General features: G+C 45.0%; 1 protein-coding gene across 2 annotated transcripts in view; it reads right to left on the bottom strand.

Annotated features, from left to right (window-relative positions):
- LOC115177327 (nuclear factor of activated T-cells, cytoplasmic 1) overlaps positions 1 to 13620 on the bottom strand; it is a 76594-nt gene extending 62974 nt beyond the window's left edge. The window contains exons 1-3 of one of the 2 annotated variants that reach the window (XM_029737987.1): positions 13174 to 13620; positions 8414 to 9530; positions 4627 to 4783 (exon numbers count right to left, since the gene is read on the bottom strand). In XM_029737987.1, the coding sequence (XP_029593847.1) occupies positions 4627 to 4783; positions 8414 to 9530; positions 13174 to 13306 (1407 nt within the window). In that variant the 5' untranslated portion in view covers positions 13307 to 13620. Of the gene's footprint in view, positions 1 to 4626; positions 4784 to 8413; positions 9531 to 11182; positions 11619 to 13173 lie in introns of those variants that run through there. The other variant, XM_029737988.1, reaches the window with a different exon arrangement.
- Between the last annotated feature and the right edge of the window lie 3491 nt (positions 13621 to 17111).

The raw sequence follows: 17111 nt of genomic DNA, 5'->3' as shown, positions 1-17111 counted from the left end.
CATACTGTCTGTATTATCATCTTCCTCCAGTGCCTCATAGTCATACACTATTCATATATCAACATGTGACTTTTTAATGGCTTCCCATGTTCCAAATGGCACTTCTTTATACAAGCGACAAAGCGGCTATATTCCTCAAAGTTTGTATCGAAGGGTATGTCCCCAATGTTATGTAATCAAGGGCAACGTTTCAAGTCCTGGCCCATGTCTAGACCAGCAAAGTCCAAATTCCAAATAAAAGAACGACTTGTTACCAAAATGTGTAGGCATTAAGTTTTAGCCAAGGTACAGGGTATTACATTTGGGCAGAGTGATGTGTAAATGATTTCAGTCTACCCCTGATATAAAGGCTGGCGACCAGTGTTTTGCCTCATAAATCTGGCGGCTTCTGGTCCTCACCTCAAACCATTGAAAATGCAGTCATTTAGTCCAATTCTTTCCAGTTGCTGTTCAATGGTAATTAGTGGTTGCCCAATATACCAAGGCTGTGAGTAAGGGAAGCCCCTCGGAGACAGAAACACCGTTTCATGGGAACCCTAACTGCTCCTCGGGGCACAGACGAACAGCCATGACTGCCTCTTGTAGAGCAGTACACGGTCGTGTTCACTAGGGACAAAACGAAAATAGAAAAAGGCTCTCGAAATGAAATGAAACAGGGAGGTAACGATCAGAACTTTTCCAATAAGAAATGCTCATTTTCATTTCTGTTGCGAAACGTTTCACTACGGTGTTCGTCAATGAACACAGCCCAGGAGTCTGCGCGGAAGAACCAAAGGCATCTTTCATGTTTTAAACACCAGATTTAAAACACAATAAATGACAGTCTTTACGGCGAACGTACATTTACTGTAGCTGTTGCCGAAGACATTACGCAGCCAGCATAGACGTCAAGGTGAAACGGCACATGTTCGACCAGCAGCACATATATGCTAAGGTCCTTCATGTCATCCTAAAGGAAAAAGACAAAGGTTGCTGTACTGTACTGTACCACGCAGTTCTACCAGATGGTTACGCCAAGCACACGTCAATGGGGATGAGAGACACATTCTGTCGTAGTAAAGCAGGCTCTTCAGGCCCAGTCATTATAATTACAGTATATACTCTATCCATATGTAGTACTTACTACAACACTGTGTGATAGGTCTAACACTCTACAGGTGTTGTCTAACACTGCGTGCCCTGTGCGTGTCTATGTGTTTCCTATGGTTTCCTGTCTCAATGTAAACCTGAATGAAATTTCCGGAGAGGGTCACATCCCAGGTTTCTACCCCTCAATGCAAATATAATTCCATGTAATTCCACTTTGGCAATCATTCAATTCCATCATAATATTGGTTTCTTTGGAAAAACTCATCCATCATGACGTGGTGGTCTTCGGTGTAAAGGGAGGTGGAAGATTTTTCCTGAGCATGCCTTTGGAAACCATGTTGTAGACGTTGGACATAACTGTGGTGAGAGGAGGGGAGCCTGGTGAATCATCAGGGGGAGAACGGGGAGGGTAGCTGGGGTAGAGCAGAGGACCCTCCGTCCCGTTAATGGGCGCTGTGGTCTGCAGCCAGTAAGTAAAGTGGAAAAGTGGCCGCGGGGGTCAGGACGTGGTACATCATCGTGAGAAGGGGCTGAGAGGCCTGCACTGTAGCGATCTCCAAAACAAATGATGGAATTTTGGATCGAGGAGCCAGAAAGTAACCGATGGGGGTGAGGGGTTACGGACAGCAGAGTGCAGACAGTGTACCACATAATCTGGAGGTTTCCATCAGTGTGCGGCTGTGGCAACAGGCTGCAGCTCGGGGCCTCCCCAGATTTACGTCTTCATCCTGCAAGAGGGGCCGGTGGAGAGCGGAATGGTGGAGGAGACGGAGCTAGGAGCTGAGCATGATGTCACTGTTAGAAAGGGAAGTTTCCTAAACAAAGGGGAGCCTGTGTGTTTGGCAGCCGGGATTAGAAAAACACCTCTGTTCATTATGTAGGAGCTACAGGAGGACTTCCGTGATAGAATATTGAGTGGTCATGGAGACAGAAACTGTAACGGTAGCAAACATTGTTTTGAATAACTGTTTTTCAGTCAGGTGTTTGTCAGTCAGTGTTCTTGGGGTCATTGCGTGTTTTGCAACGCTTCATTAACTGATAGGTTAGAGACATCATGTTTTTCACCATGTTATTTTTAAACTGTTGTGCACAGTGATGGGATATGTCACAATCACTCATAGGTGTTGTGTGTGCCTATCCAGCCCTGAGCCAAAACCCCAGTACTGGTGTTTGTGCAGGTTTAGCCAGCATTGGGAATGTCGGTGTGGGAGAGAGGTTTGAGGAATGAGCGGCTCATGAGGAGCAACATCGCCAGTGAAGCGGAGGCCCTCTGGGCCAGGATGGTGGTGGGGGAGGAGGCATTGGATGGGCTCTGGGACTAGTCTCACCTCACCCTACCCCTCCACCTCTCCCTCCACCGAACCCCAGAGCCACCCGGGCCCTAATCAGCAGGAAGCAGAGTCTCTCTGGGGGTAACACAGCCGAGACCCAGCTGCCTGCCTGCCTGGTGACTCCCTGTGCCCTCCCTCTCTCCCTCTTTCCTCTGCGCCGCTCCCTCCCTCTGCCCTCTCTACACCCTTCCACCGCCTCACTCTCTCTGTCTGCCCTAATAACATCTCTCTCTGCATGTGCTCTCTCTCTCGCCCTCCATCTCCCTCTCTCCCTGTCCTCCCACATCACTAAACACTCACCCATTCTCCATGATTGCACCACCCACCGATCGCCTGCCACTCATTGCTCATAACAGCAGGGCACCCCAGGGACTACAACATGCCCTATCACCCCTATCAGCCTCCCTGGGGACTGCACAGGATGAGTGAAGAGAGAGAGAGAGAGAGAGAGAGAGAGAGAGAGAGAGAGAGAGAGAGACAGAGAGAGAGAGAGAGAGAGTGAAAGAGTGAGAGTGAGAGAGAGAGAGAGAAAGAGAGAGAGAGAAAGAGAGAGAGAGAAAGAGAGAGAGTGAGAGAGAGAGAGAAAGAAATAAAGAAAGAAAGAGAAAGAGAAAGAAGAGGAGGAGAAAGAGACATGTGCCTCCACATCTACACACAGGGAAGAGATATGATGAAATCCTGTCTTCATTTTGCTAACGCTGTGTGTGTTTGTGTGTGTATCAAGTATTTACCTGACCTTCTGCATTCATCGTTGTCTGCCAACAAACTTCCAGTCAGAAGCTTGATTCTTATGACATTTCCCAGAGATTGTAATTCACTCCAAATGTAATATTCGAGGTGTTGAATCATTGTTCCATAAAAGTAAAAAATGTGAACAATGTGAGTGGGTGAGAATATGCGCGTCACTAGAGCAGCTGTCATTCTGTTTATCTGAACCATTGCAATATTACCACCATAGGCTGGCACACAGTTGCTAATACCTTATTCAGTACTCTATACTGAATAAAAATTGACACAAGTGATATTGGCTCCTTCAATTAATCTTTCCTCGATTCCTCACATCCTCTCTCCTTCCCTTCTTCACAAAAGGTATTGGAGTAGAAAATCTGAGGGGAGGGATCTTGGACCTTCTCCAATACAGCTGAGAAGGAGGCGAGGAAAACGGGCCTGGAGAAAAAAGGGCCTCGATGCTCGAGTCTCTCAATGGACATTCATCAGGGTTTATGCAGGCTTTAGTGTGTTGGAGTTTCTTCTCAATTCACTTCACTAAAGTATCTGTGTAGTAAGACAGTAACTGTCCTCACCACTACTATCACCCACCTGGGAAAGGTTTCCCACACGTACACACACAGGATGCTAATTCCCCAATCCTGATTCACTCCTTAGACCCCCTTATAGGCTGACACACAGCCTGAGTCACAAAGTGGTATAAACTAAACTAAATCAAGTTCAGTTTCAACTGCCGTAACACTGGACGTTGGTCAAAGTCTCTCAGTGCAACACGGGATGGCAGGGGAGTAGAATGTCAACAGCGCACTTTTATGTCGTTATACGAAGGGTTTTAATGAATGGGTGTAATGACTTTCATTTCGAGCGAGAGGCTGAAGCTTGAATGGCGATGTCTATCGCGCCTTGTTGGGCGCAACAGCTGTTGCCAGAAGTGAACTCAGCAGGTTCAGTTGTGTTGAAAAGATCTATTTGAAAGAAAACAGGCTGCAGTGCTAACACATGTTGAGTGTTTTGGAGAGAAGTAGGAACCGTCAAGTTGGAGAGAAGAGAAGAGGGTTGCCTCAGCCCTTCTCAGAGGCAATGTGCTACGCTATACTTGTATTTGCTTTGCATTTATATATAAGCTATGTGCTGTTATATTTATACACAGTGAATATATAATGACACCCCCCCCTTCCCCCCATACACACACTACTGTCTTAGTAGCCAACCAGGGTCCCCACCTTGAGTAAACCAACATGTCCAAACAGTGTGACGGCCTTAGAGAGAAAGGAGCTCTGTGTTGGGCCGCTGTGGTGAGAGTGACGTGAGCTCTAGAAGCCTTGCCAAGCACAATACTGAGAGGTGATGGTCCTGCTCCATGCTAATTGTGTCAATATGTGCAACTGCTAGCCACAGTGACCTCTTACTGCAGTACTCTTGGCTTCAAGGGACATTCATAATAGAGAACACACACACACGTTATTGAGATAGGTACCTGCACGACCGGATGACCTCCGGACGGAGCTTTGACTGCCCCGCGGCTGCCCTCTGTCTCGTAGTGGGCACGGTGGTGGGACTTGGGCTGCACCTCGATCTGCAGACTGTACGGGCCAGAGCAAGACGGCAGCTGCCAATCCAGGGCGGGCAGGGAGCTATGATGAAGAGAGACCGTGCTTGGTATTTTGTGGAACATATAGATATAATATAATATGTAATAATATAAGAATCTACAGAATAGCTTGGTCCCAGCTGCATGAGCCGTAGCCAACTTTTCTATACCCATCATGCAATACGTGGACATATATGCTTGGCATGACAATGAACGAAACCAGAAAGGAGTTGGATAAAATACGAACGGACAGGATCACCAGACTACCTACAAACACTCCCCCACGCACGCACAAAGATGGATCCGTTTCACTTCAATCCAGGTTTCCCTTGTTAAATAATGTCCTGATCCTTTCCATTTCATCATTGGCTCTGATCTAATCAATTGAAGTCATAGCCTGACGTATGTAATTCCTAAAGCCTGGGCAATAATGGCTCTTTTGATGAAAACTAAATGAAACTAAATGAAAGAAGCATGTGGTCTGGATAGTCTGCTGTGTTTTTTTGTATCTTGCTGTGACAGGTGTCGACAAGTGGACTCTTAGAAAAAAGGGTTCCAAAAAGGTTCTTCAGCTGTCCCCATAGGAGAACCCTTTTTGGTTCCAGGTAAAACCGTTTTTGGTTGCAGGTAGAACAATTTTGGGTTCCATGTAGAACCCTCTCTGGAAAGAGGTCTACCTGGAACCAATAAAGGGTTCTCCTATGGGGACAGCCAAAGACCCCTTTTAGGTTTTAGACAGGAATTGTTTTCCTAAGTGTGTGGAGGGGGCATAGTCATTTCAGCAGCACGATTATACAACTTGCCTAAAGGCTTAATGTAGTGCATTGGTGGTATCAATAATACAAGTAGAGCTACAGTTGAAGTCGGAAGTTTACATACACCTTAGCCAAATACATTTAAACTCAGTTTTTCACAATTCCTGACATTTAATCCTAGTACAAATTCCTTGTCTTAGGTCAGTTAGGATCACCATTTTATTTTAAGAATGTGAAATACCAGAATAATAGCAGAGAGAAGGATTTATTTCAGCTTTGATTTCGTTCATCACATTCCCAGTGGGTCAGAAGTTTACATAGATTCAATTAGTATTTGGTAGCATTGCCTTTAAATTGTTTAACTTGGGTGAAACGTTTCGGGTAGCCTTCCACATGCTTCCCACAATAAGTTGAGTGAATTTTGGCCCATTCCTCCTGACAAAGCTGGTGTAACTGAGTCAGGTTTGTAGGCCTCCTTACTCGCAAACGGTTTTTCAGTTCTGCCCACAAATTTTCTATAGGATTGAGGTCAGGGCTTTGTGATGGCCACTCCAATACCTGGACTTTGTTGTCCTTAAGCCATTTTGACACAACTTTGGAAGTATGCTTGGGGTCATTGTCCATTTGGAAGACCCATTTCCGACCAAGCTTTAACTTCCTGACTGATGTCTTGAGATGTTGCTTCAATATATCCACATAATTTTCCTCCCTCATGAGGCCATCTATTTTGTGAAGTGCACCAGTCCCTCCTGCAGAAAAGCACCCCCACAACATGATGCTGCCACCCCTGTGCTTCACGGTTGGGATGGTGTTCTTCGGCTTGCAAGCCTCCCCCTTTTTCCTCCAAACATAACGATGGTCATTATGACCAAACAGTTCTATTTTTGTTTCATCAGACCAGAGGAAATTTCTCCAAAAAGTACGATCTTCGTCCCCATGTGCAGTTGCAAACCGTAGTCTGGCTTTTTTATGGCAGTTTTGGAGCAGTGGCTTCTTCCTTGCTGAGCGGGCTTTCAGGTTATGTCGATATAGGACTGGTTTTACTGTGGATATAGATACTTTTGTACCTGTTTCCTCCAGCATCTTCACAAGGTCCTTTGCTGTTGTTCTGGGATTGATTTGCACTTTTCGCACCAAAGTACATTCATCTCTAGGAGACAGAACGCGTCTCCTTCCTGAGCGATATGACTGCTGCGTGGTCCCATGGTGTTTATACTTGCGTATTATTGTTGTTACAAATGAACGTGGTACCTTCACGCATTTGGCAATTGCTCCCAAGGATGAACCAGATTTGTGGAGGTCTACAATTTTTTTTCTGAGGTCTTGGCTGATTTCTTCTGATTTTCCCATGATGTCAAGCAAAGAGGCACTGAGTTTGAAGGTAGGCCTTGAAATACATCCAGAGGTACACCTCCAATTGACTCAAATGATGTCAATTAGCCTATCATAAGCTTCTAAAGTGATGACATCATTTTCTGGAATTTTCCAAGCTGTTTAAAGGCACAGTCAACTTAGTGTATGTAAACTTCTGACCCACTGGAATTGTGATACAGTGAAATATAAGTGAAATAATCTATCTGTAAAGAATTGTTGGAAAAATGACTTGTGTCATGCACAAAGTAGATGTCCTAAACTATAGTTTGTTAACAATACATTTGTGGAGTGGTTGAAAAACGAGTTTTAATGACTCCAACCTAAGTGTATGTAAACTTCTGACTTCAACTGTATCATCAAAAATCATTGAATCCCACATAGTCCTTTATTTTTAAATAAACAACTCACCAAGTAACCAGACAACTGTCTGACACACCCAAAAGACCATGGTATCTCAGAAAGTGTCACAGCTGGCCACTCATAATATCATTGTTCAGATGTCGCGAGGGAATTAGGCCTATCTTCCCATGTGAAGACCGCAGAGATATTGAACCAAAACAAACATTTGCGAGACAATATTTCACTGCACCGGATGCCTGTGAAGCATAAAACCTCTGACATAAAGGCTGGCCATGAAAAGCAATCTCTGGCATCCTCTTGGAACTTTCAGGGTGTTTGTTGACCCAAAACTAACTGATTTCCCCCCTCTCAGGCTTTATCTGTGCTGGCTGAACATTACATCATGTTTAGTGGCCAAAGATGAGGGGGGGCACATGACAGCATGGGGAAGCCGGTTGTGTGATTCCCCCACCAACTGTTTCCTTGAGCAGGCTTGTCACCATCACTTCCCGTCTCTGCATTATCTTAATCAAACATTTGATTTCCAACAGGAAAGTGTGCCAGGGCAGGAAAGAGAAAACAGGGAAAGGGTCGCCGTGAACTGAAAAGGTTGCCTTGTTAAGAATGGAGTCTGTGTGTGTGTGTGTGTGTGTGTGTGTGTGTTTATGTCTATCTGTGTGTATTGTTTGTGTGGGGGTTTCCATGGAAACAGGGCACATGTGCTACACTACTCCTCCCTGCGAAATATGATTTATGAAATGTTTTGCATCTTCAAAGGGAAGCCCTCTTGGAAGCGATACAGCGACTACGTTTCGACTGCTGCCTTTCGCTGCGGTCTTCGAAGACAAAAACTATTTGGCACTTGCGATAAATAAACAAGTGTAATTTTGGAAAAAGACAAGACAAAACCCGGGATGGCAAAATAGCGGTGCAAGAGGAGGAACTGTTTTCCGTGTGGGAAAATAAAGGAGTAGACCTTGGGTTGGATGTTAGTCCATAAATCTTTTGAAATAAGTCAACACCTCCATGAGCTTCATTGTATTTTTGAAAGCCTAATAACACTTAACAATACTGCCTTATGTTCTAAGTGACTTCCCTGCCAACGTCAAAATTCGTTTGTTTTAAACTGCTGATAATAAATTATTATACATTACAATTAATTGACCCAAGACTTCCCAGTCCAGCAGAATTTCATTTCCACCTACCTGAGGTAGGGCTTTGGCTTGGACCAGGAGTAGGATTGCTGGGGCACGTCTAGGAAGCCCCCACAGTAGCTCTCCTTCTTGAAAGGCAGGCGGGAGATGTAGTCCTCCTGGAGGAGCTCGCTCCCAGGGCCCATCTCCTCTCCTCCCGGCTCCGTCTTCAGGCTCATCGTGGGGCTGTGGTCTAGGTTGGTTTTGCGGGCCTTGACTGGGATGCCCTCGCCCATGTCGACCACTCCGTCGGTGGTGAGGGCGTTGATGGCCGCCACGATGGCAGAGTTGGTGTACTGGTTGGTGTTGGCCAGCCAGCTGTCGTCTGTGACACTGACCCTGGGCGAGCCGCGCGGGGAAGGCGTGGACGACTGGTTGGGCGAGTAGGTTGGCTGTCTGTAGGTGGTGCTGTTGAAGCTGTATTTCCTCTTCCCCACGCCAACGCCGCCACCTCCTCCACTGCAAGCCGGGGAGTTGGGCCTGGAGCTTCCACAGGGCCCCTGCCCCGCCCAGCCCTCCTCGGCTTGGGCCCCGATCTGGGGGGAGGTGGATGGCGAGTGGCGGGGGGAGGTCGAGGGGGGGCCGAGAGGAGCGTGTGGGCAGGAGAGGAGAGAGGACGAGCCTTTCGGAGAGACGCAAGGAGACTGCCATGGCGAGTTCTGGGGTGAGTTGTCATAGTTGTAAAAGCCGGACTCGTAGGACGACGCATCCGAGTTGCAGCTACGTGATGACACGCTGCTGGCCGGGCTGAGGCAACTGGGGTCGCGGTAGCCATCTGCATTTGGCAGCGTCAGGGTCACGATGGAGTTGACCCCCCGCTTGTGGTGGACGATGTGGTCCATGGTGCTGCTCTCCTCCACCTCCTCCTCAGGGTACTGGTGGTAGGCTGTGATCTCGATGCGAGGACTCTCCAGGGCCGGGGCCCCGTTAGGCCTCAGGCCGTGGGACATGTAGTAGCCCTGGACTGGGTTGTGGTTGTTGTGATCGTGGAGACCGTAGCCTGTCTGGTGGCAGGAGGACACGGAGATAATGGGGCTGGACTGCATCGTGTGGTACTGGGTGGCCAGACAGGGGTTTCCCATGCCCAGTGGCAGGGACAGGCTGACGTTTGGAGTGTAGCTATATGCATCTGGAAAATACAAACACACAAGGGGATTGTAAATATTGGCCACCATATAAACATTTGTTTTTACAAAGTTGATGCTTTGTAAAATGCACTTTTTCTCACTTCTAAATCCAAGACATCAACAGTATTTTTCATGGAGTTTTGGTAACAATTTACTTTAGGTCACCTATGTATTCATAAAGCCTTTATAAAAGCTATATTACAGGTCATAAAACATAGCAGGCTAGCAGATACCCATAGACTTCCAGTCATCGTGCTCGTGCTAGTTAGCATTAGCTCTCAAAACTACCTCTAACTTCTTTCGTACTGGACACAGAGACATACAAATGGTATCCACGAGTTCATCTGACTTTGGGGGAGTAGATAACGGGCTGCATTGCCAAAAATCCCAAATGATCCTTCAAACCCTATGTCTATTGAACTGATCAAGGTCCAATGGAATGCGTGAGATATCAGCAGATTGTTAACAGTTCATCTGGAGCTGTGCAGAGATCCACGGTGTGCTCTCTAGACTATAGGACCTCCTCCAGCAAAGCAGTGGCGGGTACTTTATTTGATTGATCGCTTCACTCACTGAGTGAATTAGGGCTTGCCCATGTTGAACGCTAACAGCACTCTGCTTTGCTCTGAGCTCGTGATTAAGTCAGAGAGTTTACAGCTGCTAAGGCATCGCACACATACAGAATACATGCTCAGGCACAAATGGTTGGACACACATTCACACACACACAGCCATGCAAACTGCACACATAAACACAAATACATACAGTACATACACACATTATCTGCCACACACACACACACAACACAGAAACAGGACAACAGCAGCAGCACTTAGTGAGCAAACCTCCCCTTCTGTTACGATTTTACGTAAGAAAGATCTTCATGCCCCTAACATTTACTTGGACAACTTACACAATTGTTACAATATAATGCTTTCTGTTTGATAAGGGCTATTTTACTATCTCAAATGAAAGCCAACCAAATGCTGTGCAGTGTACTCGAGTAGGGCAATCCCCTTCCAGCTTGTGTGCTATATTCGTTAACCGCAACTCTACGCAAACAGCACATCACATGAAATGATGAGCCTGTCATGCACCACAGAATACGTGGGTAGACTGTCTAAAATTAGTTCATGACAGACTATTTCCAGAAACAGTGGCAGGTCAAATTCTAATTGTATCTAGCAGGTCATAAAGTTCTTTTTGCTCAATGAAGCAATTAACAGTAGTATGAAACTTTATATGCACACAAACTAACATTAGAGCACATTATGGTGGAGAAAGCAAAGGAAGGGCACTAACAAAGCTTGCAATTATAAGGGAAGCAAACATAACTACATTATTTGATTTTCTCACATCTGAAATCATAATAAATGACAAGCCTAAATGCCACTATGTAAATTATTCTGCTAAGCAAAATACAAAATGTGTATTGTCCTATCCTTATTATGGTAGCCTATGTAGCCTTTGTATTATTAATTACACACTGAAAACATGAACAAAGCATGTAAATAAGATGAAAATAACCACACCAGGCTCAACTGCATAATGTGCAACATACACACAGAGCAAAAGAAATCCCCCAAACAGTTTGAGCAACCACAAGTTCAGGAAGACACACCAACCCCCATCCAGAGATCTGTCACCACCCACCTTTGTCAGGCCTGTGGCCACACTCTCCCCCTTGGCTGTACTCAAACAAAAAGTTGAAGTCAAACTCTGGTTCTTCACGAAGGGAGCTCATCTTTGCCTCAGCTTAAGGGTGATGAGAACAGCCTCCAACACATCAGCTCTAACGATTGTCTGTGTCTGTCTGTCTCTGTCTGTTTTGTCTTCTCCTTTTCTCTTTCGAGATGCTGATCTTTTCAGGTGCTCGTTCCTGACAGACCCTCCGCTTGTGCTGAGGATGAAGATCTCTTTCTCACTCCACCTAATGTGACTTAGAGGGGTGAAACACACCAACTGACTACAGGGCTGACTACAATATGATTTTCCCTCTTCCGTGTGTGTGTGTGTGTGCGTGCGTGCGTGTGGCGCACACTATGCTTCAGCACACTCTCTGTTTCTAACACATGAGCTACATCCACCCACACACATCGGGACTTTCACTCAATTGTGTTATCTCTGCAGATTTTGAGCTTTGCATTTCTGGGTTACATCTGCTGAATGCTGAACTAACAGTGACAGATAACAAATTGGGGGTGAGAGCTCTATGGAAGTGCGATATCTCAAATCCAAGAAAAACAATCACTGACGCTCTGTTTCGGTGACTTGCTTTCAGGAATTGTTTATGACAGTGAGTAATCACATCTGCAAATTCATGGTAATATTAATATTAACACTGTATACACGTTTGCAGTTTAAAGTGACTCACATGGCATGCTTTTCTCTCTCGCCACCATATTCCAAACTGTTCTAACTCTGATTTTGTTATTACCATCCATAAATCCTTTTTCCCCAGCACATGGGACCAAGTCAATTTGCATGTCTCTAAATATAATCTGGTTTCATCCACACAGATGGTGGGGCTCTGCTTGGCGAGGACAGAGTGAAACCTCGGGAAGAGCTAGGTGGACGCAGACAGTCATCTGTAGAAAATCAGGGGCTTAGTGGCTTGCAGTCAGTTATCACGAGCATCTTTTTGTTGTGGCTAAGCCACCGTAGAGACAGGGGTTGTGTGCGTGTAGGCATGATGGTACAGGCTACCATACTGGGTCACAGAGAAAGGAGCCTGACTGTGTGTCTGCAATACTGCAGTTGTCAGCAGACTGGTGAAGCAGAGTGGTTATGCATATACACCAGCCAAGTAAGCTACACACAGAAACACACACGCACACACACACACACACACACACACATACACACACACACACACACACACGCACATGTGTCTGCTATTCATTATGAGTCTGACGAGGGACTGAAATGAATAATAACACAGCCCCCACCAGTCCACGTCTCAAAACCTCAAAGGCAAATTAAATCCCCAAACCACAAAAAAAGTCCATGACATCAGCACTGGAATACTTCTGTAGCCTAGGCTACTTCATGAATTAAGTGGCAAGGCAAATAGAGCACTGTCAGTGAGTTGGATGGTCCAGGTATGTGTGCATGCATGATGTAGTTTTGTCAAGGTTGAAAAGCACAACCATGAAAACATACATAAATAGTTTCAATCACCATGGTCAAATAAATGCATTAAAATGTGGGCTGTGAATGACTGATTATTGACAATGAGGGCATTGTGAAACCTGGAGGGGAAAAAAATACAAATTAGTGTATCCTACTAAAAACAGCGTTCCTTGCACTCAAATGTTGCCTACACGTTGCTATAAAAGTGTCACTCGCTCACGTCGGGCTCTGGTTATCGTATGGATGCCGCTCACCGTGTCAGGTATTGCGCGGCTAGGAGACTCCTGTACTGAAAACACCGACACCTATTGGTAGCTGAAGAAACCTTCCCAAACCGTTGCAACTATTGTAGTGTATAACTTGATAATAATAAGCATGATTTCATTTATAGCAACTGACGATTTGAGAATGGTTAAAGTAAACACAAGCAAGCACTGCAGTCAGATAATAACTTCTGAACATTGCCACGTCAAATGAACGGATAATATAGGCTACACAGTAAAGCCGGTTACCTTCTTCTGCAGACTTCATCTCGGTAGCGAGAGAGGTGAGAAACTGCAATCCTCTTTCCTTTCCCAAAGCCGCTGGGAGGACTGGACCAAAGTTGAATTTGGAGCTGAGTCTCAAACAGCTGGTATCCTGCATTCAACTAGCGATTGGTCTACTTTTGTGGTTGTGAAGGTTGGCAATAATATCACAGGCAGTACCATATGAGAACTGCGAAAAAGAACGAACTATTTTAGACTGTAGAAATGTGCATTAATCAAAACAAAAAGAAACGCATTATTTGTCAATAAAAAAAGTCAACTCGAATGCTGATTTGAGATTCATTCAAACACTTTCATCCATGTGACAGCACTCCAATAGAAACTGAAATGGAAAAGAGAGTAGATTATTCGATCGGCTTATCTTCACAGCACTTCTCACACACTTGGTCTGATGGTTAGATGAGTTTTGCTGTCGTTAAGATTTCCAGAGAGTCCCGGTAGCTGTGACACAGGTCTTGTCAGAAGGGGCTGGCTCCATCCCTTTTAAAGCTGGAAAACACCTCCTGTTCAGCGCGCCGCCCCTCTAGGAATGACGTTACCGCTGCCCACTAGCTCCTTTCTGGAAGACTGGCGATGCTTGATGGAGTCCGCCAAGGGATTCCATTGTTGTAGACGTGGGAGGGAGTCGGGAGATGCTTTGGAAATCCTCGACTCTTTATTTGGGGCTTTCACTGCTCACCTTTCAGGTCAGTTTGGGTAGTTTTGAATGCAGATAACTTAGTTCAGGAGTATTCTACCTGAGGTCCGGGGACCCTTGGAGGTTCGCTGATGCACTGCAAGGGGTCCGCAAAAATATATGTAAAAACTAAAGATACTGGAACAAATATTTTATATATATTTCAATGTTGTTATGAATATCGCTAGCAACAACAGAATAAAGACATTTTTATTACATACCTACAGTAGAAAATAGGATAATATCTTCTTTCAAACTTTTTATTTCTCAACTACTAATATTGAGGAAATAGCCTGGGTTGCTTGCTGCTGGTAAGCTTTCTTGACTTGGACATACATTTTTGCCAACACACTAACCTTTGTTTAACCAACTAAACAGCTGCTCTTAGAGAAAATGTGTTTGGAGTGACCTTTCTAGCTAATTGGCTATGTTAGTTTACACTTCCTCTTCCAATTATAATGTTGGGAGGTCAAATTAATGAAAAACAATCAACTAAACCTATTTATTTTAAAATCTTGATTACTTCTCCTTTCCATTATCGTTTACCTGATGACAAGACAAGATGTGAATTAAAACAAAAAATGATCGGCCTCCTGAGTGGCGCAACGGTCTAAGGCGTCACTACAGGCGTCACTACAGACACCGGTTCAATACCCGTTTGCAACCGGGAGACATATGAGGCGGCGCACAATTGGCCCAGTGTCGTCCGGATTAGGGGAGGGTTTGGCCTGCTGGGCACTCTAGCGACTCCTTGTGGATGCTGGGTGCATGCACGCTGACATTCGTGTGGCTGGCTGGCGGGTTAAGCGGGCAGTGTGTCAAGAAGCAGTGTGGCTTGGCGGGGTCGTGTTTCGGAGGACGCATGGCTCTCAACCGAGTCCGTACGGGAGTTGCAGCGATGGGACAAGACTGTAACTACCAATTAGATATCACGAAAAAGGGGTTAAAAAAATACAAAAAACCATATAAATAATAATACAAAAAAATTATAGCGTAAGATGTGGATCCCAGAGTCCCTGGGCAAGAAAAGGTTGAAGACCCCTGGCCTAGTTCATAAATAACTTGAACATCAGGAGCCACAGTTACTAGTGTATGACCTCATTAGAATTGTATTACAACATAAAAGCCAGGTGAGTGCAAATAGTATTGACCTGGGTAAAAAAGAAAAATATACTCACTCCACAAATACCAAAACATATACATTACAGAGGTCTTGAAATTGTACTGAATATAAATGTTGGTCCCATGTTAGATATAAGTGTTGTTCCCATGTTAGATGTTTTTCCATAAAACTAAAAGCTTATTTCTCAAAAATGTTGTGCACAAATTTGTTTACATCCCTGTTAGTGAGCATTTCTTCTTTGCCAAGATAATCCATCCACCTGACAGGTGTGACATATCAAGAAGCTGATTAAACCACATCATCATTACACAGGTGCACCTTTTGCTGGGGGACAATAAAAGGCCACTCTAAAATGTGCAGTTTTGTAACACAACACAATGCCACAGATGTCTCAAGTTTTGAGGGAGCCTGCAATTGGCATGCTGAGTGCAGGAATGTCCACCAGAGCTGTTTCCAGAGAATTTAATGTTCATTTCTCTACCATACGCCACCTCCAACATCGTTTTAAAGAATTTGGCAGTACGTCCAACCGACCTCACAACCGCAAACCACGTGTAACCACACCAGCTCAGGACCTCCACATCCGGCTTCTTCACCTGAGGGATTGTCTGAGACCAGCCACCCGGACTGTTGATGAAACTGTGGGTTTACACAGCAGAAGAATTTCTGCACAAACTGTCAGAAACCGTATCAGGGAAGCTCATCTGCGTGCTCGTCGTCCTCACCAGGGTCTTGACCTGACTGCAGTTTGGCGTCGTAACTGACTTCAGTCGGCAAATGCTCACCTTCGATGGCTACTGGCACACTGGAGAAGTGTGCTCTTCATGGATGAATCCGGTTTTGAACTGCACCGGGCAGATGACAGACAGCGTGTATGGCATTGTGTGGGCGAGCGGTTTGCTGATGTCAATGTTGTGAACAGAGTGCCCCATGGTGGTGGTGGGGTTATGGTATGGGTAGGCGTAAGCTACAGACAACAAACACAATTGCCTTTTATCGATAGCAATTTTAATCCACAGAGATACCATGACGAGATCCTGAGGCCCATTGTCGTGCCATTCATCCCCCGCCATCACCTCATGTTTCAGAATGATAATGCACAGCCCCATGTTGCAAGGATCTGTGCACAATTCCTGGAAGCTGAAAATGTCACAGTTTTTCCACCGCCTGCATACTCACCAGACATGTCACCTTTTGAGCATGTTTGCGATGCTCTGGATCGACATGTACAACAGCCACCCAAGTTCCCCAAAAATGGTCAAAGACTCCAGTCACCCAAGTCATTGACTGTTCTCTCTGCTACTGCATGGAAAGTGGTTGGCCAAGTCTTGGTCCAAAAGGCTCCTTAACAGCTTCTACCCCCCAAGCTATAAGACTGCTGAACAATTAATCAAATGGCCACCCGGACTATTGACATTGAACCCCCCTTTGCTTTTACACTGCTGCTACTCGCTGTTTATTATCTATGCACGGTCACTTTACCTCTACCTACATGTACAAATTACCTTGACTAACTTGTACCCCCGTACATTGACTCGGTACCGGTACCCCCTGTATATAACCTTGTTATTGTTATGTCATTTTATTGTGTTACTTTTTATTAAATGTTTTACTTTAGTTTATTTAGTCAATATTTTCTTAACTCTATTTCTTGAACTGCATTGTTGGTTAAGGGCTTGTAAGTAAGCATTTCATGGTAAGGTCTACTTCACCTGTTGTATTCGGCGCATGTGACAAATAACATTTGATTTGATTTGATTTGATTTGGAATATCCAGCAACTTTGCACAGCCATTGAAGAGGACTGGGACAACATTCCACAGGCCACAGTCAACAGCTTGATCAACTCCATGCGAAGGAGATGTGTCGCACTGCATGAGGCAAATGGTCACACCAGACACTGACTGGTTTTCTGATCCACGCCCCTACTTTTTTTTAAAGGTTTCTGTGACCAACAGATGCATATCTGTGTTCCCAGTCAGGTGTAATCCATTGATTAGGGCCTAATTAATTTATTTCAATTGACTTATTTCCTTAAATGAACTGTATCTCAGTTAAATCTTTAAAATGATTGTATGTATATTTTGTTCAGTGTAGTTTGTTT

The sequence above is a fragment of the Salmo trutta genome, chromosome 37, assembly GCF_901001165.1.
Source record: "Salmo trutta chromosome 37, fSalTru1.1, whole genome shotgun sequence".
NCBI lineage: Eukaryota > Metazoa > Chordata > Actinopteri > Salmoniformes > Salmonidae > Salmo > Salmo trutta.
This window is presented reverse-complemented; position numbering and strand designations above follow the sequence as displayed.